The sequence below is a fragment of the Corvus moneduloides genome, chromosome 5 (assembly GCF_009650955.1).
Source record: "Corvus moneduloides isolate bCorMon1 chromosome 5, bCorMon1.pri, whole genome shotgun sequence".
Classification (NCBI taxonomy): Eukaryota; Metazoa; Chordata; class Aves; order Passeriformes; family Corvidae; genus Corvus; species Corvus moneduloides.
In genome coordinates this window covers 61,670,631-61,694,089 of record NC_045480.1, presented here as the reverse complement: position 1 = coordinate 61,694,089, position 23,459 = coordinate 61,670,631, and the positions used below count along the sequence as shown (strand labels likewise).

Below are 23,459 nucleotides of genomic sequence, written 5' to 3'. Positions count from 1 at the left end.
TGATTTCCCTGCTGAATGCTTCCCTTTTTGGTGCCTGGCAGGTGCTGTGGTCAGTGTGGTCCAGGTGCGTGAGTCACACACAGGCTACACCCACGGGTGTCACACTCTCCCACCCAGAGGAGAAATGGATCAGCTGGCAACCTGCACTTGGTTTCACAGTCAGGGTCACTTGGTAGAAAACTTGGGGTTTTTGTTAGCCAGGACATCCATAGAAGGCAACATTTAGTCCCAGAGAGGGAACCTCTATCCCTCCTTTCCACCCTTCAGTCAGGTGAAGAGCCACAAGATTAACCACATCCTTGAGAGAAGGGCAGCGGGGTGGAACAGCCCATGGCTGTAATGCAGGATTCTCTCTGCCAACAGAAGCTTCCTGTTGAGAAATACACACTGCAGAAACCAAAAAATACTCAATGTTGTAATGTTTCCCAGCACCAGCAAGCTCCAGAGATACAATAAACAACGTGCTTTGAAGTACAAATGTTTTATTGCAGTGTTTCATTATTTACAGTACCGTTCACTTTGTCCCTGGGTGCTACCAAAGTGCAAAGCCATTTCGGGCAGGGAAGCTAAATGATGGTAACTCGGCAGAAAAATACAACTGTGCCTCGCTCCTGCTGTCCTGCCTCTCCTGGTCCTGAATGCAGAGAAATTTGCTGCTCTCCCTGGGCATTTGGAACAACTTGGTAACTGTGAAACTTTGGTCACAAAGGATTGTCACTTGGTCTGTTCAAGGTGATGCAGGGCTGTCATGTTGCTGTCTCAATTTTTGATGGAAGTACTGGTTTATTACCAATTATCTTTCTGCTGACTCTCTTTGGTTCATTTAAGGTTTTGCTCCCTTTTATCTGCTCCCTTAAAAGAGCCAACCTTGAGAATGTTACCAGAGCTGCTACTGGATACTGAAATCAGTCATGTCTTCTAGAGTTGCGCTTAAAAGTTTTACAGAATACCACAAATTTTATTATGCATTTCCATTTTGTATAAAAATGGTGACTCAAACACCACTGAAGCCTACATTTTCACACAGTACCATCTCAAAGTAGGACAAATTCAGGAAGGACCTCTCAACAGAAACACTCCTTTGGAGAAGAGGGTAGTAACTACAGATTTTACTGAAGACTAGAGAATCCCAGTATTCCAGTGGCTAAACTCAGATCAAGAATCTTTCCAGCTTTCTAACAAGTTTATTAGCTCGAGAAAGTATTTTTTAAGACAGTTTTCAGACTGAATCCCTGCAATTTCCACTGCTGTCAGCATTCCCTTGAGAGGTGAGCAGTGAACTTCTCTGCCTCAGCTATCTCCGTGTGCATCAGGGATGTCGTTACCTTCTAAAACTTGAGACACCTTCTGTTCCAAAGGTCTTGTACAACTGGGAAACGTTTAAGACTCCATTCCAGAAAACAAGTTATATGAAATGGCACTCGAGCTCTCCAGAGAACATGCAGCAGGGCTGTTGGGGGAAGCTCAGCAGCAGGAGCTGCTGCGGCGCTCCTCACCACATGCCTGATCGATTTACAGTTCAATACTGAGTCCCTGCAATAGCTGCCTCAAATGATTCTGAAATTATAGCTTCTCAGAAATGGGATGATTGCAGTTCTTGGCAGGTTTGTTCCTGTGAGTCACGCTTTTATTCCATGTTTTCACAGGCTTTTGTGTATCACTACTGACAGAAAGCCACCAAAAGCTTTACAGTTGCAGAAGATACCATTTTCACAAAGAAAATGTATTTGATTTATTCCTTAACCTACCATACAAAACACAGTGTTTAAAAGCTGCACAGTGCCTCCCTAGTAGCATTCCTTTGGAATTTGGAGGAGGCAGCAGAGCTCACATGCAGTCCACAACGTTGCTAGACCCTTGGCCCATGTCCCGGATCTGGCTGCTGAGACAGGAGCACACAGCCACGCCTGCCCCTGCCCTGCAGTGCGACACTGAGCCCACGAGTTCCCACCTACGGCAAAAAAGGAAAGTTAAGTTCCTGCCCTTTCTGAGCAACCTGGAAGTATTTTCTGTGCCTGAAATTCTGTTACACTGCCTAGCTGTTCACTCTGCACAAAAACACACCCCACTTAGTGCAAAATCAAATTGAAACAAGCAGGAGAATGTTATTGAATGAAAGGGTGAGGACAAGGGATAGAGAGGAGCAGAGGAGGAGGTGCTTAAATATTTAGAAGACTGCCCTAGTGATATAAGCAGCAGTCCTGCACTGATAGTTATGGATATTATTCAATTATTACCAGGAAACAACAGCTGGACTCCTCCTGCACACTGTTTCTATGCTGGTGTTTTCATACAGGCAGATTTTCTTGTCTTATTAAGCCAAGCAAAACATTTGAAATTACCGGTTCACTATGGGATCAAATGCTTCCACTGTGTTCAGGTACACATTGCCATTATGACCTCCGACTGCAAAAATTTTCCCCATCAGTGTCGCTATGCCAACACCACCCCTCGGAGTTGTAAGCTCTGCCACATATTCCCATTTGTTACAGCGTGGGTCGAACCGCTCCACCGAACTCAGGGGCGAGTTGTCATCAAAGCCACCTGCAAACAACCATCACAAGATCAGCTTTTGGCACTTCTGGTGCAGGGGATATCCAAGACCAGCATTCTCAGCATTCAGGGGGTCCTGTCCAGCTCTCTCTTTACTGGAACTTTACATGCTCCTAAAAATTAACCTAACAGCTCTCCCTCCTCTCACTGCACAAGCATCACTCAGAATGACAGTTTTATTCTACTCAAGTTGCAAGGATTCTAATTTTATTATTTTTCTCCTTGAATTCATCATACTTATAATGAAACAGCTTCCCATTTGGAAGAGAAAGAAACCTAACACCAGCAAAAGGATGGTCTCAATCTTGCACTTATTTTACTTTATGCAAAACACACTCTAACAGCATTCTCAAATTACAGCATTGGCAAATATATGAGTAGAGAAAAAAAAATCCTCATATAAGACTCAGTGATGCATTCCCCTTGTTGGGGAAGCTGTCAGAGGAGCATTTTTTTTGAAACCTATTTAGCACTTATAATAAATCAGGGCTTTTTAACTATCACTATGGCACACCTACCTGGCATCTTCCTCTCAGGAAAGCAGGTAAATACAAGGTAGCACACAAGACAAGAAGCTGTGGAATAAGTGCAAAAAAACCTACTGTTGTCTACACTCGGAACACAACTCGAGTGCTTTGAAAGCGTGTTAATTTAAGAATAGTTTGCTAAAAGGAAACTCAAGAGTAGTGAATCTTGAGAGGATTTTCTAATACGGGCATATTGTCTTTAACAGATCAGCCCTCCTGAAATGTGGGTTAGGAGCTGCTTTTCATTTCCTTGCTAAGGTACCTTCGTTTAAGCGTGCCCTGGTTGTGCTTGCTTTCTTCTCCTGCCCAAGAACACCAAGTACAGGTCAGCTCTATCTGTTCCTGGTTCCTCTAGCAACAACAGCCTCTTCCAAAGGCCAGCACTTGGCAGCAGCAGCACTATAAAATGCCACATTCCTACTCACCCACAACATACAAGCAGCCATGGAGCTCGCTGACACCGTTCCCAGCCCTTCGCTGACCCATCTCTTTCACTTCTATCCACTTATCCAAGTGGGGATCGTATTTCTCCACACTGGAAAGAGATGCTACACCATCATTGCCACCCACAGCATAAACATGGTTCTGGAAAACAGTTGCACAAAGATTATTTGTGATGTAGTTGCCTTTACTCAGCTTTTCATAAGCAGCGTTAAAATTATAGGAAAATGTGGTATATCCACTTTTATTTAAGAATTCCAACAACAGATATAATTATCGAACATAAATGCTATCTCTTGCAATTAAAAGAAGTGAAACTGTTATGTAGTGTTGCAGCTCTTTTTCAGAGCATAAAGGGATTAAAGTACAGCATGCATTTGGTACTTTTAAACACAGTGACCATGACAAACCAAGCTGCTGAGACAGGAAGCACTATACATGTCATTAGAAGGGTATTCCTCCCAGTATCTCAAATACTGTTGAAACAGTTCAATTTGATATGAGTATTATCCTAAATATCCCCACTTTTTGCACAGGGTTTTGATGACCAGAGGCGCTCATACCCACCAGCTGCATTTTGTTCAAGACCTTGTGTTCTACCTTGTGAAAGCAGCTCCGAAAAGCAGGTGGGTTCCCCAGCTGGCCACAGCCTGGGAGGAAGCAGTGACTCACCACCAGGGCTACGGAGCCAACGCCGCCCCGGGGAGTGTTCATGGAGGCCACCGTGCTCCAGCGATCCGAGTCGATGTCGTAGCGCTCCACGTCGCTGAAGCACGTATTGTCATCCAGCCCCCCGATGGCGTAAATGGGGCCACCCAGGGACGCCAGGGCAATGCCTCTCCTAGGGAAACACAGCACCAACACCTCAGTGCAAATCCTTAACCAGAGGGAGCCACACAGCAAATGCAATGGTACACGAATGGTGCCTGTTTCAAACTAGGGGGGAAAGAGTAATGCAAATTTAAAAAGTGACGTTTATAGTAAATCATGTGGCTGGCTCTCTGCACACCCATGTCATTTTGACTTCTTGTCAACTCTAAGGCCAAGTCCTCTGCTGACATATCTGGGTATGTGACAATGTCTTAGGTATGATTTCTCTATCTCAGTATTGAACTTTTATGCCTCCTATTTTGTTTTACTGAATCTGGTGATGAACCAAAACCTGCTGGTTTTAACTTCGTTGGTATAGCTGGCTGCTACCATTTGAGAATGACTGGGGGTGATACTAATACATATTAAAAGACAAACCTGTGCTGGATAATAAATAGCTGAACTCTAGCAAGATTTAATTGCAATTTCTTCCATTCTGGTGTATTTTTATTAAGTGTTAAAATGGTTGTCAAACTTGCTTGTACTAATCTACCAATATGAGAGTACAATCAGTACTATAAAATTGAAAGTATGGTCTAGAATATGAGCATCAAGTTTCTGCTTTAACTACCAAGAGAGGTGATCTACCATGTCATTGACAATATTCTTGTCTCATTAAAGAGGGCAGGCTCAGAGGAGGCAGGAGCAAGGGAGGCACAATCTCTCTACAGAACAAACAGTGTGGCAAGATCTTGGGCTTATCTTAAATTGCCTCAGCAGATAACACAGACACCACTTAATGGTGGCAGTTTTTTTCTCTACTAAGTGTTCCAATGCCTCCATGAATGGGAGGAGTGGAGCTGGGAGGTAGCCAAGACACAGCAACCCTTCCATTTACCCGGGTACTCAGTAATAAATGCCACAAAAATCTAGGGCGGATTGTTGCTGAGATTATGCCCCAGGGTGGTGGCAGGAGGGAGGAAGCAGAGCAAGCCACTTCCAGAGTCTGGGTCTTCTACTTTAGTTAGGTGACAGCTACAAATAGCTTTAGGACTTAGCCATACTTAATATTTCATTCCTACTTGTGGGTAATGCTTTTCAAAACAACAAATAACAAAATGGAATGCAGAATTAAGGATACTGATTTAAATAACAGCAGAAACAAAAAATTACAGACCTTTGAGTCCAGTAACTCCTTAAAAGAATCTTAAATGTCAAGGCAAGAAAAGTCCTCAATCTCACTTTCATATTGAGTGCTTCTGGACTTTTGTGTGAAAAACATAGGCAGCTATTTGTTTCCTGGTGTAGTATTTCACTTGTTTTATTTTCACTATGAAGTATTTCACTTTTCATGTTATGCTGGCAGTTATTTTGCTCATTCTTAAAAAGAGCAAAAAACCCACAGAACCAGTTCATCAGTTCCAAGTTGTTTACTGGGCATAGCAGACAGGCCCTAGATGCCAGAATGCAAGCACATAGCTGGAGTAGAAGAGGTCCCTGCTCCAGAAGCCAGCTCCTCCAAAAAAAAAAAAGAACAAAAGGGTAACATATTTATAGCATAAAGCTCCAAAATATGGGGGGGGTGGGGAATCCTAGAAATAGAACAGTTTGAAGACACCCGAAAAAGGCAGGACAGGCAGGATGTTTTTCAGCATCAGCAAGAAATGGCACATCACAGACTAGGACTTGGAGCGTGGGACATATGTATACCTCTTTGTGTTCATTGATGCCTTCATCATCCACTTGTTTGTGAGAGGATCAAAGACTTCCATGCTTCCTAAGTGTTCATTTCCATCATGTCCACCTACTGCGTAGACTTTACCTGAACACACAGACATCTTTTGATACAGAGATTGCTTGGCAACATTTCAGTTTGCATTTATATAACATCCCTGCCTATGTGGAGACAAAGAGGTCAAACACAGGTAAAAGTTTTAGAATGTTTTCAATATCAGAGTTTTGTATGCTGTACTCAACCAGGAATCTGTTCTAATGTGGACTTTTACACAAAGCTTGAGATTATGTAGACAAAAACATCTTCCCCTAATTTACTAATTTACTAATAAAAAGTACTGCAGGTCAAATCAGTTTGAACATATGTACCAGTCTCTTCAGATTCTCCATGGAGAAAAATGATCTCTGTTCTGCTGCAGCAACAGAGGGGCTACCATGTACAAGGGAAAGCTGCATTATTGGTGCTAAGCTGCTCTGGACTGCACAGACCTGTTTTCAGAAGATGGAGACCCAAAAATAAAGCTAGGTCTGCTCTTGGAAGAGTTATGGTCTTAGTAACTTTCCAGTATGGATTTAAGTAAGAAGGGAGCCAGTATGAGCACTAGAAAATTCTGGGTGACCGCTGTGTAAGGCTGTTTCTTTATAAATGGATTTTTAGAAAGTAAATCACCTATTTAAGGCAGGAGGCTATATACAGTTCAGCTGGGCTGGGAAGAACCTTTAAAGTTCATCTAGTCCATTTTCATTTTCAGGTTGCTCAGAGCACCATCCAGTCTGACCTTGAATGCTTCCAGAGATGGGACATTTACCACCCCTCTGGGCAACCTGTTCCAGGTTTTCACCAACCTCACTGTAAAAACTTCTGCTTGATATCTAATGTAAATCTACCCTCTTTTAGTTTAAAGCCATCACCTCTTGTCCTGTTACAACAGGCCCTACTAAAAAGCCTGTCCTCATCTTTCTGGTAAGCTCTCTTCAAGTACTGAAAGGCCACAATAAGGTCTGCATGGAGCCTTCCCAAGTCCGAAACAGCCCAACTCTGTCAGTTCCCAGTAATGTCTTTTCCATAAACACAGTCTCAGACTGGCTCAGGACCAAACACTCCTTCAAGGGGGAGAAGCTTTACTAAATTGAAGACTATCCAACAATTAAGCAATTTGTTTACTACTTGTACAGCTAGTGAAAGTACCAATTCAGCAGAAGGAGCAAACAAGTGCCTTTTGCCTGGGGTTGCTTGAATAGGGTTACTGACCTCCCACGGAGATCACACCCACGTGCCTCCTCCTGCTGTTCATTTCAGGGCCGAAGAACCAGTTGTTCTTACTGATAGAGTAACACTCGATGCTGCGGAAGGGGTCACCCGATCCACCTCTGCCACCGACACAGAACAGCACACCTGGAGAACACAAAACAGGTTTCCAGAGAACTAGCAGGAGGATGGGGAAAAACAGCTGTATAGCAGAGCAACTGAAAATTATGTAGCTCGGGGCAAGTTGTATTTCACTTCAAGAAGCACAGTCACTGCCCTTCATAACTGGATACTAGATTTTGGCCTTTGCTTGACATCCTGCTGTGGCAATTAGCTATCTATGCTCTTGTAAAAACAATGCATATTTTAAATATGCTTTTTGTGATTTGGCTTAAGGAGGTAAATCCATTGTTTGTTAAATACAATGGAGAAATTATGATTTGCAGTCTAATATTCATCACTCACTTTTGGTGTAGGTTAGTCAAAGACTTTAAAAGTTAGCTCAGCCTTCAACACCGAAAGAGAACTGTCCACTGTTTTCAGTACAGCTTCGAACAGATTGCCTGGTCATAACATACTTAACAGCTCTGGCTTTAATATAGATAGAGCCAATCAGGATAAATTATTAATGCTTTAAAGAAAGAAAATGACTGCTAAAGTTCTGCTAGGAAAATGCAGCACATTACCTAAATACCAGAGAGGTACATAATGGCTTTCCCAATTTTGCATTAAGTCATGAACAACCCTCGATACCAAGCTATACCTGCTTGCTATCAAGACACCTGCACAGATGTGCTGCCTTTTCTTCACACCACTCCCTACTGGGTAACCAGACACACATTTAATTACCAGCAGTCTGCTTCCTTGGTGTTGTGCGAATGGAGTACTCAAAGTCAGGCACTGCCCTGCTGCTCAGGTGAAGGTGGTAGTTTCTTGCTTCATCCAGCAAATCCCTACATTTTAGATTCTGCTTGACAATCTCTTCCTTTGCCACAACACCCATAAGGAAACAAACGGGCAAGAGAGGCAGCCGTACCTGACACAGAAATGAACACAGTTGGAGAAACTGGCTGAACTGCTGAGTGTCACCAAGCACTGCTGCACATGCACCAGCTGGCAGCTCCGGAGCCAGCCGGCAGCCCCATGCTCTTCAATAAGGAGAGCAGCTCTCAGAGCTGTTCTGGACAACAGTGATATGAACAGTTCTTTTTAGTGATAATGTTTGCTACAACCATTTGCATTTCAGCCACAGAGAAGTGTCCCTTGGCCCAGGCCATGCTGAGGAAGATGAGCTGCTGCCTGTGCTGCACCTGCACCTGCCCAGCACAATGCAGGCAGCACCCGTGGCTTTACCAGGGCTTTATCAGGTTAATGTGCTGTTGGGTATGAATTTTCAGCTCACTGCTATGCCACTGTAAGAGGGCTTGTGCTAGAATGGTTCATTTTCTTTGGGTGGCAAGTCAAAAAGCAAACACTGTCACCATGAACTAAGTGTCTATGAAGGAGGTATTGCTAGTGCAGTAACACCTTTCTCTAAGGCAGACTTCACAGACTTCAAGATTAAAAAAACCCCACATGTTGAGAGTTAATTGTTTCCTTCTCAAAATCCTTCCTGCCATTTATTTCAGCAAACCTTTCATTCTTCTTTGTAAGACAAACAGTGCAGAATATGAAGTACAATCAGAGGCAAAGGTGGGACAAATATTAGTGGGGGGAACTGAAGCAATCCACCTGACTTCTTAAGGTTTGGAGTCAACGCTGTCAAGCAGCTCTCAGTTGGCTCAACAGCAATCGCGAAGAAGTCCAGCAGCTCCAGTGCTTTTCAGAGCAGCAGGATGGGCCTGTTACAGCACTGACAAGCGTCCCTGTCTTGAAGCAAGCATGTGCCTCTACCTGTTCTTCCTTACCTCCTTGCTTTCAGTCCCACTTCTTCCTTTATTTTGGCCCAGCTTATTTGAGGCTACTTTAAAGCACCACTGCAGCCCTGCTGACAGGCTCCTGAGGTTAGTGATGTGGTAAGAACTCCAGGCGGACAGACTCAGATCCTCATTATGGGAGTAAAACCTGTAAGGCTGATTATGACATGGATAATCACTGCCTAGAAGCCCAGGCATATTTTCAGCTAGCAGTAATGTCCAAGTCAACTGATGACTCCCTATGCTCTGGCAAATAACCCGTATTTATAAAGGAAGGGGTTTACTTTTTCATTGCTTGAATCTAGACTCTGGTTTCCATCAACAGAATAAAACTGTTAATCTCATCTACTAGCACAACTGGGCAATAAATATAACTTTTTTTTTTTTAAATCTCTAATTATATTGCTTGTAAGTTTAAGCATAGTGTAAGAAAGAAGGGGTTTTTGTACCAAAAACCTCACGCTAGTCTAGATGAAACTGAAGGTTTTTGGAAGACAGCTAATAAACCATTGTGATCTTTTCCTAGGAAATGTGAAAAATGATTCATGAAGACAATGACAGCAGCATCTTAGTGGACCTCTCCTTACTCACATAATGCCAACGTTATCAATTCAGCCAAATGCAAAATAATCAAGTTGGAGTTCAGTGACAACTAGAACTGCACAGCCAATCCTACCTGCTAAGACACATGGCATGTTTTGCAGCACATGGCGTGCAAATCCTTCCCGGTACAGGTTCTCCACATATATTCTCTCACAAATACTGTATAAACCCCCATACCCAGCACACAGGGAGCTTGAATAAGTGAAGCAGCTAATGCTCTGACAGGAGGAACTCCGATGGGTGTTCAAGTAAGTCCAGCCAAATGACCTTTTGATACCTGTATGTGTTTTCTTTCAGAAGCAGTGAGCTTGCATCAAGTCTCGACAATTAAACTGCCAACTCCTTTTGGCTCCTACCATGGTAGTCTAGTGAGCATTAAAAAGTCTATCGTGTTTCATAGCCTACTAGGGCTAACACATCTTGCTCTTTTGTTAATGAAATACATGAAATATTCTAGAAGTAGCACAACTTGATGTGACACATCTCTGTTAGTTTCCTTTCCTAGCCATGTAAGAAAACTCAGCAGTTTTGCCTCCTTTCTAAAGTACAAATACGTAACAGCAAGGGCAGTGAGCATATCAGGCTGTATGAGTGGCAAGCCAAGTGAAGTGATGGCTTTATTTTCTGTTTTGTGTCAATATAAAACGTTTCTGCTCAAGCGCAGATGTAGCTTTTTGTTGGTCCCCCACCTCCCAGCCATGAGTATAAAGTGAGTACCCTTCTCTCTACAGAAACGGGAGAATATCACTTCTCCCTGATATTTAAGAACTCTTAACTTGCTTACACTGTCAACTCCCAACCATGAACTGGACGAGGCACCAAAAGCTATGAACATTTTCAGCTTGAGATCTACCCACGTACAAAGAGCTGATTACACAACCAAACCAGCGATGGGACAGGCACTTGGTGCCTCTGTGTGCCCTACCTGTGCAAGGATCTCATCCAGCCACGTAGCGTGATGCTGTGGATTGGCCAGCAGCCACTTGATAGCAGCATTGTAAACTTGCTTTTCGTTTTCAATATTCAGGTCACTGGAGGACAGGAGTTTATGGAGGTGCTGTGGTGACACACTGACAAAGTCCTCGCACTCCATCACTTCTGTAAAATGTTCACAAGCAAACTGATCAGCCATGTCCATCAGGTCGATGCGGTTGTGGCTCTCGGCGAACGCCCTGACTGCCAAGCAGTTGGAGGGGTGGAAGTGCAGCTTCATGTATTCACAGCAGGCCTTTGCCACCAGTTCCACCTGCAGGATGCAGGCAGCATACAGGAGCGGCTGGACGTTATCCACTGTCAGTGTGAGCCGCGAGGAGTACGCGAACTTCACCAGGTCCTCGATGGCATCGCCGTCAAAGTCCCTGATCTCGATCAGCTTCTGCTTGGCTTCAGCCATTTCCGAAAGAAACATGGCTCGGAAGTATGGAATAACACAAGCTAGCACCAGTTTGTGGCAGGAGATTAGCTTTGAACCAACCTGAAAAGAAAAGAACAAAAAAACCCCTGATGTTTTACTGGAATGTCGGTTTTGGCTGTGAAAAGAGGAGCAGTGAAGCTGAAATAAGAATTCTAGATTCGATGTGTTTCGTCTGTACTTTGTCCACACAAATTAACCCCATTTGCCTTGAAATTCTGACATTACATCCATGTATCCCAAGGAATTCTAAGTTGTAACTTGGCCATCAGAGGAGAGCAAAGCCGTAATACAAGGAAGCAAAAGCACTGATGCACTGAACCTGACTTTCTTTAAAAGGCTTATGAAGCCTCTGTAGAAATATTCTAGATGCACCTTGTAGACAGGAGACACTAGTTTTATATGTACTCAGAGACTTTAAGGGGAGGAAAATTAGAAAGTGACGTTTTTAGACTACTTAATTTAGACTTCTGTACTTTTATTACTGTCAAGGAACTGATGTTTATAGAAGCAAATTTATGTAAAAACATAGCAATAACAGCTATTTCAGGGGTTATTAAAAGTTACCAATCACTTCAGTATTTTTAGAATGTTTAGCCACAAAAGACAGTGTATTCCCCAAAAAGAGAAGGGATTTCTCAAAATTCTGATCAGAAAATGTAAAATAAGCTTTTCACATACAAAATTCTAGAACTCCATTACATTAAAAAATAATCTAAATATTGAAGGTAAATGACCAATCCACTGCTATTTGTGTTCCAGGAGTGCTTTCTTACAGCCTTTGTCACTCTGCAGTCTGCACTAACATAAAGGGATGGCTGACTTAAGCAACTAGTTTCCCTGACCGACTCAAATAACATGTTCATTTTCAGATGAAGGTGTTACAGAGAGCTGTTGTGCACTTAAAATAAAAAGATACTAAATTATAAAGGATATTTTGGAGTTTTTTCTAGCTCTGATTCAATACACAATTGCTCTACCTTTTTAAAGAGTATGATCAACACAAGTGTAACCTAGCTGGTGAGCAGCGAGTTGAGTACAGAAAGCAAACACACAAGCAAGAGTATGCAGATTAAAAAAGAGGAAAAGATGGACGGTTCAGTGTGATTACATCAGATCACCCCAGAAGGAACAATTCAGACCTACCAAATGAACAAAAAGCAAACCAACAGGAGAAAAGCAGATGGTATTCATCTGCCACTCTCTGCCTTCTAACAGCCTCCTAAGACTGTTCATATGACAGCAGCAGCAGAGTAGGTGAAATTCCAGAATTTTAAATTAATTCCAGAGGAAGTCTCCGTGTGTGTTCCCACAGCTTATTACTGTTATCAGCACTCCAACCAACTAACTACAGTACTGATACAAAAAAATGCTACCAGTGGTCTGCTACGTAAAGCTCCCAGGCTATTCTTACCTTCAGACACTTTTATTCTGCCCATCATCCCACTCTCTAATTAAACCTTCCTTTTGAATTAAGTGGCTTTACTATGTTACCCAAATCTGCTTAATTTTAAATCACAGAATGGTTTGGGTTGGAAGGGACCTTAAAGGTCATCTTGTTCCACCCCCTAACATAGGCAGGGACCTTCCACAAGTTATCTAGCATATTCTTGGTATTTTGAAATCAAGAGCTCCCCTCCAGTTACTAACAATCCTATTTTAAGAGCCAGCAGTTAAAACAATAATCAGTCTGACAACAGCAATGCCAGAATTGCTCACTATCACAGGTCACACACAAAGGCAGAAAGTTCAGTAGAGATCTGATTATTCTTAAAACCTGAGCGAGGCCCAAGCACTACAGGAAGAAAAATCAAGCCCCCATGAAAACTCTAATTCAAGTACATAGTTACCAGCCACTTGGAAATCCCTGATTTAGGAAGCCATACAATAAGATTTCCACAGGTTGCTCCAGCCTTCACTGAAAGCCAAGTCATGTCATCTAATATTCTTAAATTATCAAAGCAGCTCCACACAGATCATACAAATGAACATTAATACAAGCCTAACTTAGGGAAAGTTAAACTGCAGCTCCAGTAAAGTGTTTTTTCCAAGGCAAGTTTCCCTAGCAGGAGTATACATTTAACTATGTTTATAAAATAAGACTGTCTGCCGTTTTTTTGCAAGGGTAACTGGAAAGGAAGGAAGGTAAGAATGAGGTCAACAAGAAAAGGGATGAGGAGAGTTTGTAACACCAGGGATATACATCTGTCAGGGATTTTCCCTGTTCATATCTAACAGTCAAAGTGGCAGGCTAACAACTTCTCCTAAAGGCATGTGTCATTTGTTCTTGGTTTAGGAACTGTGCTTCATCATTATTCCTTAAGTAACTATCTTGCACTAGTAAGTTGTTTAGCTAAGCAATACTTAATATTTAGAGGTGCTGGCACCCACTTCTGCGCATGCTAGATACAAATTTATTGTCATCAGGATGTAAGTAATATACAGCTGAGTTTAAAATAATGCATTAAAGCAACGCTATGCAAGAATCATAAAATTTCCTTCCTCCCTCTTCTCCTTTACTCTTTGATCAGCTGTAGAACACAACTGTCTGGGTTTGTTTTTTTTTTTCTTTTTTTGAAGAATGCTGGAAGATAGATTTGTTACAGAAATCCTGTTTGCTGAGAAGAATCTAGCAAAACAGCACAAAATGCAGAAATGGAGGTAAAATTAGGGATGAAAGTGCATTGAGAACAAAGAGGCTACAAGGAGACAGAATTGCACAGTAATTACTGACCAACTCTGGAAACTTGCTTAGAAGGAAAGATGGATGAGGCCAAAGTCATGTACTTCCTCTCTCAGATTGTCAATATCTTAAGTGTTTAAATTTCAGCTGTAAACTTCCTAAATAAGGAGAAAAATACGAGCATCTCTAGAGATGCCTCAGATCCAAGAGGGATTCTGTGGCTTCCATATCCCTGCCAATATTCACAGCCACCTCCCAACACACTTCTTTGCAACTTAATCTTCAGACTGCTACATGCAATGGATGTGTGACAAGTATCACCTTTAGTGTAACATCACAGAGCTCTCCAGCTTCAAAGAAGTGAAGAAGAGAGCTGTGAAAATCCCTCCAAGCCTCATTTGCCTCAAACATGAAGACATCGTCATCCCCATCACTGTTGGAAGACCGAGCTTGCTGCTGCTGCCGCCTTTTTCCTTTCATCAGATGTTGTTTTGCCTGCTCAGGGACCATGGATTCTGAAGCCATTGGCTGTTTCTTCTCTCACTGCATCAATCTTCAAAAACTCCTGCCAAGACAAAATCCAGCCCATCAGGAGCTAGGTACTAAAATTCAGTTCTGTTCATCTTCCTGTTTAAAAACACACACAAAAAAGAAAATTAGACATTAGGTAATGCTAGTACATAACACTTTGATTTCGTTATATTACTGCCTATGGTCTTACCTGGGGAAGGTGAGAGCAGAAGGGACAAAAATAAAAGACCCACTTGAATCTTATGTAGGTACCTTTAGGAAAAGACATTATTTATCAACTTGTTGTCCACACTTCTTGAAAAGGACATGAAAAAGAAAAAGCAAATAGATACCACAGAATCATAGAATGGTTTGGGTTGGAAAGGACCTTAAAGATTATATAGTTCCAACCTTCCACTAGACCAGGTTGCTCAGACTCCCATCCAGCCTGGCCTTGAACACTTGCAGGGATGGGGCATCTGCAGCTTCTCCGGGCAACTTCTTCCAGCGTCCCACCACCCTCACTGCAAAGAACTTCCTCCTAACATCTAATCTAAACCTCTCCTCTTTTCACTGGAACTGTTCCCATTTGCCCTGCGACCACCTGCCTGTGTAAAGTCACTCTTCCTGTAATAAGCCCCCTTTAAGTGCTGGAAGGTACTCCAGAGTATATTGAGAAGCATGTTCCTCTTACACTGACTACGTTTGGTTTCATGCCTTTTTAGTTAATTTATGATGCATTCATTCTTCATTCTATGCTAAGAGTTGATGATTGCTGTAGTTCAGTGATTTCTGCTCATGGACACCGGTGTTGGAGGAAGTGGACTGGCCAAAAGAACAAAAAGTTCTTCTGCAATAACAATTTAAGTCACATGTCTGGGAGCAGAACTGATTTTCCTTTGGGAGATTTTGAAAGTGTCCATGCCTCTTATTAAATCTACAACTCTTCCTGCATCAGTACCAGAGAAAAAGCAGGAAGTGACCTGAGGCGACCATACTCGTTCCTGCTGTAGGTCACAGGGTTGCTGCCAGCTCCATGTCCTGTGTGGTGACAGAGCTGGTGGCTGCACCAGGCCAGGCAGGTTAAAGTGGGATCAAACACGCCTGGAATATCTGCCTGTGTGGTGCTTTCAGCAAGGTAAGTATTCTTCCTTTAAAAGATAAGTAAGAGAAAGATCTTACTTCTTCCAAAACTACAGACTATCTCAAAAAATATTACGGATCACAGGATCTTTATATAGTTTATAGCAATGAATACCTTTTTCTGCTGAAAACCTAGCTTCATTATGCCAGATTTGACAAATTACTAAGATATTTTTCTATATCTTATATATATATAGTGTGTATATATATATATATATACACATATATATATAGTTCATTAGGATATTTTGGTTCTCAAATTAATCCTCCATGACTGGTACTCATGTTTAACGTGCCCTTCAAAGAAGTCACTATTAGCACTGAGATCTGAAGCTGACACAGAGCTTCAGACACAATCTCCTGAGGTTATAAAAATTAGCGTGAACAAACAAAAGGGAAAAGACTGTAGTTGAAATGCTGTACAAGGATGTTGAAAGGCATCATGTGTTATTCATTCACATGATAATGGAGGTAAGATATAGCATCTCTAGCCCACACTTGTAGGGAACTCATGCTTATTTCGGTCTTTGACACTCTGGCTTCACCACTCCCTGGTTACTCACACCTAACCATTGCTACAGTGAGCAGAAACACTGCTTTCAGACAGAACTGACACTGACTGCTAAATGAGAGTATACAGCTCCCAAGCCATAAGGTTTTTCCATCTGACACATAAGCTACATTTATCCTCATGCTTTAACTGCAGCTGCACACATACTTTCCTCATCTACTCTGTGTCTCAAGGTAAAAAATGCTGATGGTGTACATTTTACCTGTTCTGGGTATGCCATTGTAAACACCAACATAAAACCCATGAGTCTTATGAAAAAATCAGTGCTGCTGTTCGGGTGAATTTTTTATGCTATAAATGAACTAAGCAATACTACAAAAGCCAAACACAACTGATTTTAAGCAATGTTTTTCATCCATATCTCATGCTCATAGCAAATAAAGGTCTCAGAGATGCTCTGAGCTCTTGCCTGTAAGAAAAGAAGTGCATACTTGGATTTATATATTTGATACATACTAAGTACACACTTGATATGGTAGGGGAAGAAACTAGAAATGATACCAGAGGAAACCAATGGCATTACTCAGGCACACAGCCATAGATAAGAAAACCATGTATGAGGGAGTGCCCAGTATTGTGGTATCAAATATGGGTATGGGAACATGAGAGCAAGTCAGCTACTGTTCCTCAGGTAAAGAGAAGGTTCTGCACCTTGTTATAAATTTAACGTGTAACATAACCTTCAGAAATCCAGATAGCAGTAGATTGACATACTTCAGCTTTCTTTTGATAAGACTTTGTGACAGGTATCTTAGATTTTTATTCTTCCCCCAAGTCACCAATTCAGGAGCATCTTGTTTCTGTCATACACCTCGGTCATGCAAATCTTTTTAGACACCTATCCCCAAATCCTCTAGTGCTCTTAACTACAGCATCTCACAATTTGAGTCTTCAAACAAATCATCATCTGCTATGGGAAGTACCAGCTGTGGCCTCGTTTCATTTGGAGAAAATACTGTCTTGGACTCATGTTTAGCCATAGGCCTTTTCTGTTCTCAGATTTTAAATGAAGAAGAAATTAATTTTAGTAGCACTTGAATCAAGATACTAAGCTCTGGAAATCTGAAGATCACATCACAAAGTCATGAAGGTCAGTATATTTCAACTCCACAAACTAAGGAGAGCCATTAACAGATTTGCTCCCCAAATCAATAGTAATTCAACAATAACATCCCACTACTTGAGGTTAATTTAGTCCTGGGTGAATGCCACATACACACCGAGTCTTTCCTCTCTAGAACAAAACACTGCCATAGCCATTCAGAACTTCAATAACGTGCTCCCTTTTTCATCTTGGCAATTAAGCCTTCCAGCCTCCACACAGTCTAATATTTTGACATTAAGAGCACAAGTAACCATCACAGCAAGTGACTGACTCTAGGAAACTAAAGGAAGTGCTTCATTCATCACATCATCTATCATTCCTTGTAAACAGCTGCTTGACACTTTTCATGAAGAAGTAGCTGTCTGAATAAAAAACCCAAACAAACCCCACACATGTTTACAGCTCAGCATCATTTGCTGAGAGTCAGTCAGAAATTTTCTAGTTCAAGTTAAAAATTTAGAAATATTGATGATGTCTGCTATTCTCAAGAGTGCAGCTGTTCCAGACCCCAAAGTGTGTTCTGGTCATCAGTGCTGGCCCTCAGGCAAGGGACTGAGGATCCCCTCCTAGCTGTTCCTCACACTTATAGAAGCAAGAAAGGATGGGAGGTCAGAGCACAAAGAGGTTATCTTATAGCTGCTGCAATTCAGTCCTAAAGTGATGTGATTTTGATTCAGACATTCTAGCTAAATCTTCAGCTGAATTAAGTGTAAAATTACTCAAGTCATACAGAGTACTTATGTTCAGTTGAGAAAAATTACCTCCATTTTGAAGCAAAAAGAAATTGAAGACAACAGACAGTGGTAGGACATGAATAACATTGCTCTGTTTTCCCCCCATAATGAAATTAAATCCCAGGAATCCTGACCGACAAGCCAATCTAGACGTTGGAGTACATGGCCTCTTTCCTCTGTGGAGCACCTTGAGAGATGGTGTCCCAGAAAGAAGGGATCATTCTTATTCTTCCTCTGACACATGGAAGGAAGACACTTCAGTGATACAAAACTAACAAAACCACAATTCCCACTTATAACCAAAACTAGGCAGCCTTCAGGTAAGAGGTATTATGATACCTATAAATCCAATGTTCCTTATTCAGTGGTACTGAAGCTGGAAAAATGGTGGCAGAAATGCTGGAGAAATCAAGATACAGATGAAGTTTCACCAAGTATCCTGTATGTAATTTCGGTTACCCACCCCAAAGATGAACGAAAATCACATCATGATCTGTGCAGAGAAGGGCAGTCAGCCTCCCTCAAAAAACAAAAAGGCCTTTTAATCTAAGGAGATGAGAAATGTGCCTTTGTACGTGTGGCTGTGTAAAACTAACTTGTCTAACACAGAGCCTGGTGAGTCTCTGTGGGTAATGAAATGCTCTCACTGCTGCCCACAAGATCAGAAAGCAGAGGCAGCAACAAGATCTTCTCCAGTTTAATCCACCTAACAGAGCAATTTGAGCTGCTGTCTTGTGTTGTGCTAAGAAAACTTGAACGTTTGGAAAAAGGACAGCTGGCAGAGCTAAGGAAGACACAGATGGAGAGAAGTGGGAAGTGTAGGAGGCAGCTGCAGTGCAAACTGCAGACAAGCAGCAGCTTTGGCAGGGACTGTGCAAGCAGCTATTTCACTGCTCAGTCTGGTTACAGCTACATCAGCAAGAAGGAACATGGAGGGAAAAAACTGATAGATGAAATAGTGTAGAAAATCCTCAGCTCTCTCCCATTCTCCATTCACTAATTCTATCAAGGATGATGTGGAAATTTTATGCAAAACTGTTCAGATGCCCATGCTAATTAGGTCAAATCAGACAAGGCTGGAAAACACGGGAATATTCAAATTACACACTGTATTACAACCCCAAGCCTACTGCACTTTTCAGCAGAAAGTTATTTAACAAAGAAAAATAATCAGAATCCACCCACCTAACTGGTTTAGCTTGTTTAAAACCACCAGGATTGCTTTTGTAGAAACACATAGAAAAGTTTCTTAGACAACACTAATATACAGTTTCAAAATCCTTTCAGCATTTCCAAGGTTCTTTGCAGCAAAAAGTGACATTATGGTTTTGTGTTACTTGTCACACAGGTAGCTCAGTAACAGTGAAATGGGTACAGCTGGCACCATCTCTCATCAAAATCATCAATTGGATGATTTTTATATGTATAATCAAAACCCCATCAGTGCTGTAGACACACAAGCAGTGAATGAGGACTGCTCCTCCTTAGAAAATGCAACAGAAAAGGTGTTTTGTAGAGCATGAGAAGCATCATCAGATAAAATTTCATTTTGGAAATAATTCCTCCTGGCAGTCCTTTCATGCCGTTTTGAGACAGCTTCTTCCCAGCTCCCTTTGATTCAATGCTCAGTGAAGTTCTACTGAGGTTTAATCCTGGTTTCCATGAAACACCAGAAAGGCCACCTGTCTCCCGGGATTTATAGAATAACAGGTTGGCAATTTTGTTCAATTTTGCATTATAAAAAACAAACAAAACCCTAATATGCCATGATTTATTTATGCTTGATTTACTTTTGCTTCAGAACAACCCTCAGCAAAATCCCTCCGAAGTCACAAAACAGCAAAGTAGGACTCTGCTTTGCAGATACAGGGGTAACTAAGACATGGTTTATTTATGCAATGTAACCTTGGGAAGACCCAAAAAGTAGAACACAAAATAAAACCCACTGAAAATTGGTGCAATGGGAGCACAGTGAAGTGCTGATGGATAGATACGAAAATTTAACTAGCCTATTACATCACGACAACACAGAACAGTCCCTTACCAAGGAGAGGCACTATTGTCTTCTCTGATGGACTGTTGGGGTCTCCCCCCCTGCCATGGAGCCCTGGGAGATGGGCCCTGGGGGGGAGACACGAGGTTTCCCTGCCCCTGGTCAGCCTCATTCCCCATTGGTTGGTTTGTGTTCCCCTGCGTGGGCAAGGACCCTCGGGTCCCGTGACTGGAGGAGTTCCTGAGCAGAGCCCCGGCCATGCGGCTGGAGAAATAAAGATCTCTGAAACATCTACCACGAATCTGTCCATATATACTTCCTTTCCACGGGACTCCTGGTTTGATATATGAGTGTTACAGTAATCCCCGCTGTAACAATGGACCATATTAAAAATAACAATAGTTTAATAGTCTCCACAGCAGCATTTAGTCCAGCCATTCCCAGGAAGTATTAACAGAGAGCAAAATTATTTCTAAGTCATTTGGCAGCTTCCTGTATCCTGGATGTGTATATCAAGGCATGGTACCCACCAGAGCATTCCAGAACTGTAGTGAAACAATGCTTCCCACACACACACCAGTCCCTTTGTCCCAGGACTCTCTGCCTTAGCTGCCAACTATCATCACATTCTCTCATTTAGAGATTCACAAGACAAACTGCTCAAATCATAAAGCAGTATCACCTTCCTTTTGTCCCGGAGCTGCAAGCTCCTTCAAAATCTGAAATCAAGAGGTGGCAGAGGTAATACAAGACAAAAGGCTTCACAACCCAAGATGTTATAACCATTGCAGGAGATTATTATTACAAAATCTGTTCGGTGAAACCTGCTGGGGAAGAACTGAAGCACTGGGTAATGTGGTACTGTGCTGCCTTGCATCAAGTTACTGGCAGTCATTACACAATGATCCTGTCTTCGTGTGACTGATTACATTTGCCTTTACAAATAAATGGCCAACTAGAAAACTGGATGCCAGGCTACTGACATCCCACTAACAATTAACAAAATAAATGAGGTAATGAACACCCTGCACAGAAACCCCAGGCACAACCTCGCCATGTAACAACGCAGTCAAGCTTTTTTCACAGCACAAGAATTTGCACAGAGATTACAGGGGACTCAGCCCAAACTGACCCAAAATCTCAGACCACATTGCCTGAAGAAGGTGGCTGAACAAAATACAGCTTAACCTCCATTTCCAGCAAAGACATATGTGACATGTCTGTTGTGGTTTTGTTTGCCAACACTTGATCAGCTATTTTACTTGTTGTGGTACTTGTCTGTAGTGTGATTTGTTTCTTGATTATCCTTCCCGAAGCCTTTGCACCCAGCACAGAAATCACAGAAAACCAGGTATCCCTGAGTTTTGTAACTTTTACAAGTGTAGGATATATAGGAATGACTTAAGAAAAGGAGGAAACAGATCTACTTCCCAGCGGCCAGTAAGCAATTGCCTTGAGTGGAGATGGGAAGGGGGAACCCATCAAAGGAGGAAGGAAAGCCAAGCAGGCTGGGGGAGCTGTGACATCCTAAATTCTCATTTATTTGAGAAGGAAGGAGAGGCTAGGAACTCCTGCGGCTCTCCCCAGTAGCAAAGGGCAATTTCTTGCTGGTTTTTTTTAGCACAAATATTTGTTTTGGGGTAAGCTAAGTGACTACTCGTTATCCTTTACAAAACGCCAATAGTGAGCTGACTAAGGCACTACCTTTGGCTGTGGTCTGCACATGGAGCATCTTGAAACGCGTGGAATCCGGGCTCAGTTAATTTTTAATTAACGTTTATCTCTTTCTCGAGTGGTGTGGCTGCCAGGGTTCTCTCTGTGGATGCCCCCGCACCGCAAGCCCCCCGATGCCGAGCCCGGGCACCGTGCCGCCTCTGCGCTCTCTGAGCACACCCCAGCCCGGGTACCCATTTGCACGGATTCCACTTTAATTCACCACACACCCGCGCTCGGTCCGGCTCCCTGGCTCCGATCTCGGCGATCCCCGTGGCCGAGGAGGGAGCCGGGCCCGGCCCGCGGCCCTCCCGGGAGCGGCTCCGGGCCGTCCCGCCCTGGCCGGGGTGCCCGGGGGTAGCAGTCCACGGCGGTGCTGCGAGGAGGGGGAGGACCGCGGCACCGCCCGCCCCGCCGAGCCCGCTCCCGGGACACCTGAGCGGAACCTGAGGGCAAGGGGCGCGTTACATAAGGGCGGGGGAGCCGCCATGGCGGTACGAGCGCGGTACGAGGGCGCGGGACGGCGGGGGAAGAACGCAGAGTGGGGTGCAGCCCTCCGGCTGCGGGGGCAGGGGAGGTGCGAGGTGAGAGCCGGGGTGAATGCCGCGGTGCCCGCCCGCTGCCCGCCCCGCTCACCTGCGCTGCCGCTGCCGCCGCGGCGGGTCCGGCGGAACGCCCGCCGCCCGCTAGGGGGCGCGCCGCGCGCATGCGCCGAGGGGCGGGCCACGGCGGGAGCCCCGCAGCGCTTCCCGCGCTCCCGCCCCCGCAGATCCCCGCGGGGAGGCGGTTCCATCCCTTCGCTCAGTGGTGTGTGTGGAAAATAGACTTTCCAGGCTGGTACTTGCCGGGTAGAATGGCTGACTTTCAGTGGGAAGCAGAAGCAGGCAGAGTAATTCCTGAGAAATACCATCACCCTGTCCCCCAGTTAGGGCAATCTCCGCGAGAGTAATCTTCCCTGTTCTTGAGGGGAAGCCGTGTGAGGAGTGGATGAGGTCACTTTCAAAGCAAGGTCTTTCTGTTCAGCCTGGAAAAGAGGAAACTGAGGGGAGACCTCATTGCAGTTACAGCTTCTTCGTGAAGGGAAGCAGAGGGGCAGGCACTGATCTCTTCACTCTCCTGACCAGTGACGGGACCCGAGGGAGCGGCCTGAAGCTGTGTCACGGGAGATTGAAGTTGGATATCAGGAAAAGGTTCTTCCCCCAGAGGGTGTTTGAGCACTGGACAGGTTCCCCAGGGAAGTGGTCAGAGCACCAAGCCCGACAGAGTTCAGGAAGCATTTGGACTATCCTCTCAGGCACATGGCGTGACTCTTGGGGATGTCCTGTGCAGGGCCAGGAGTTGGACTCGATGATCCTTGTCTGTCCCTTCCAAATCATGTTCTGTGGTTCTTTCGTTTGTAATACAGATCAGAGTGATCCTGCTTCAGATTTTGGAGGAACTGCTCTCTGTGAGTTCAGAGAGAGAAGGATGTAACAGAGAGAGGAAGAGGCTGTACCAGCTCCTTCCTCTCCACCTGTCCACCAGCTCTGCATTCTATGGTGTATATTTTTTATATATACATATCTCACACAGAGAGATGCATACACCCCCTCCAGTGCAGGAATACATTTCCCCAATACACACTTTCCCCCTGGTTTGATTCAGTCTCTTTGTTAGTAGTACCCCTCTCTGCCTGTGGAATAATATGTGTAAGTCTTGGTCCCATTTGGTAAAAGCTTGACTTCAGAACTTGAAAAGAATTGGTCAGGAAAGTTTTGCAGGCT

General features: G+C 43.5%; 1 protein-coding gene across 2 annotated transcripts; it reads right to left on the bottom strand.

The window, feature by feature from the left end:
• Window positions 1–458: 458 nt before the first annotated feature.
• Window positions 459–22,394, bottom strand: KLHL8 (kelch like family member 8). Of its 2 annotated transcripts, none has more exons than XM_032109508.1 (10): window positions 22,333–22,394; window positions 14,249–14,492; window positions 10,759–11,307; window positions 8,164–8,350; window positions 7,318–7,461; window positions 6,042–6,153; window positions 4,194–4,362; window positions 3,506–3,665; window positions 2,343–2,544; window positions 459–1,951 (listed from the first exon to the last, which is right to left on the bottom strand). In XM_032109508.1, the coding sequence occupies exons 2-10, from the start codon at window positions 14,450–14,452 to the stop codon at window positions 1,828–1,830; spliced, it is 1,851 nt and encodes a 616-aa protein (XP_031965399.1). In that variant the 5' UTR covers window positions 14,453–14,492; window positions 22,333–22,394; the 3' UTR covers window positions 459–1,827. The 2 variants fall into 2 exon arrangements, with proteins under 2 accessions (XP_031965399.1, XP_031965400.1); XM_032109509.1 differs by having other exon boundaries at window positions 14,249–14,554; window positions 22,333–22,382.
• Window positions 22,395–23,459: the final 1,065 nt, after the last annotated feature.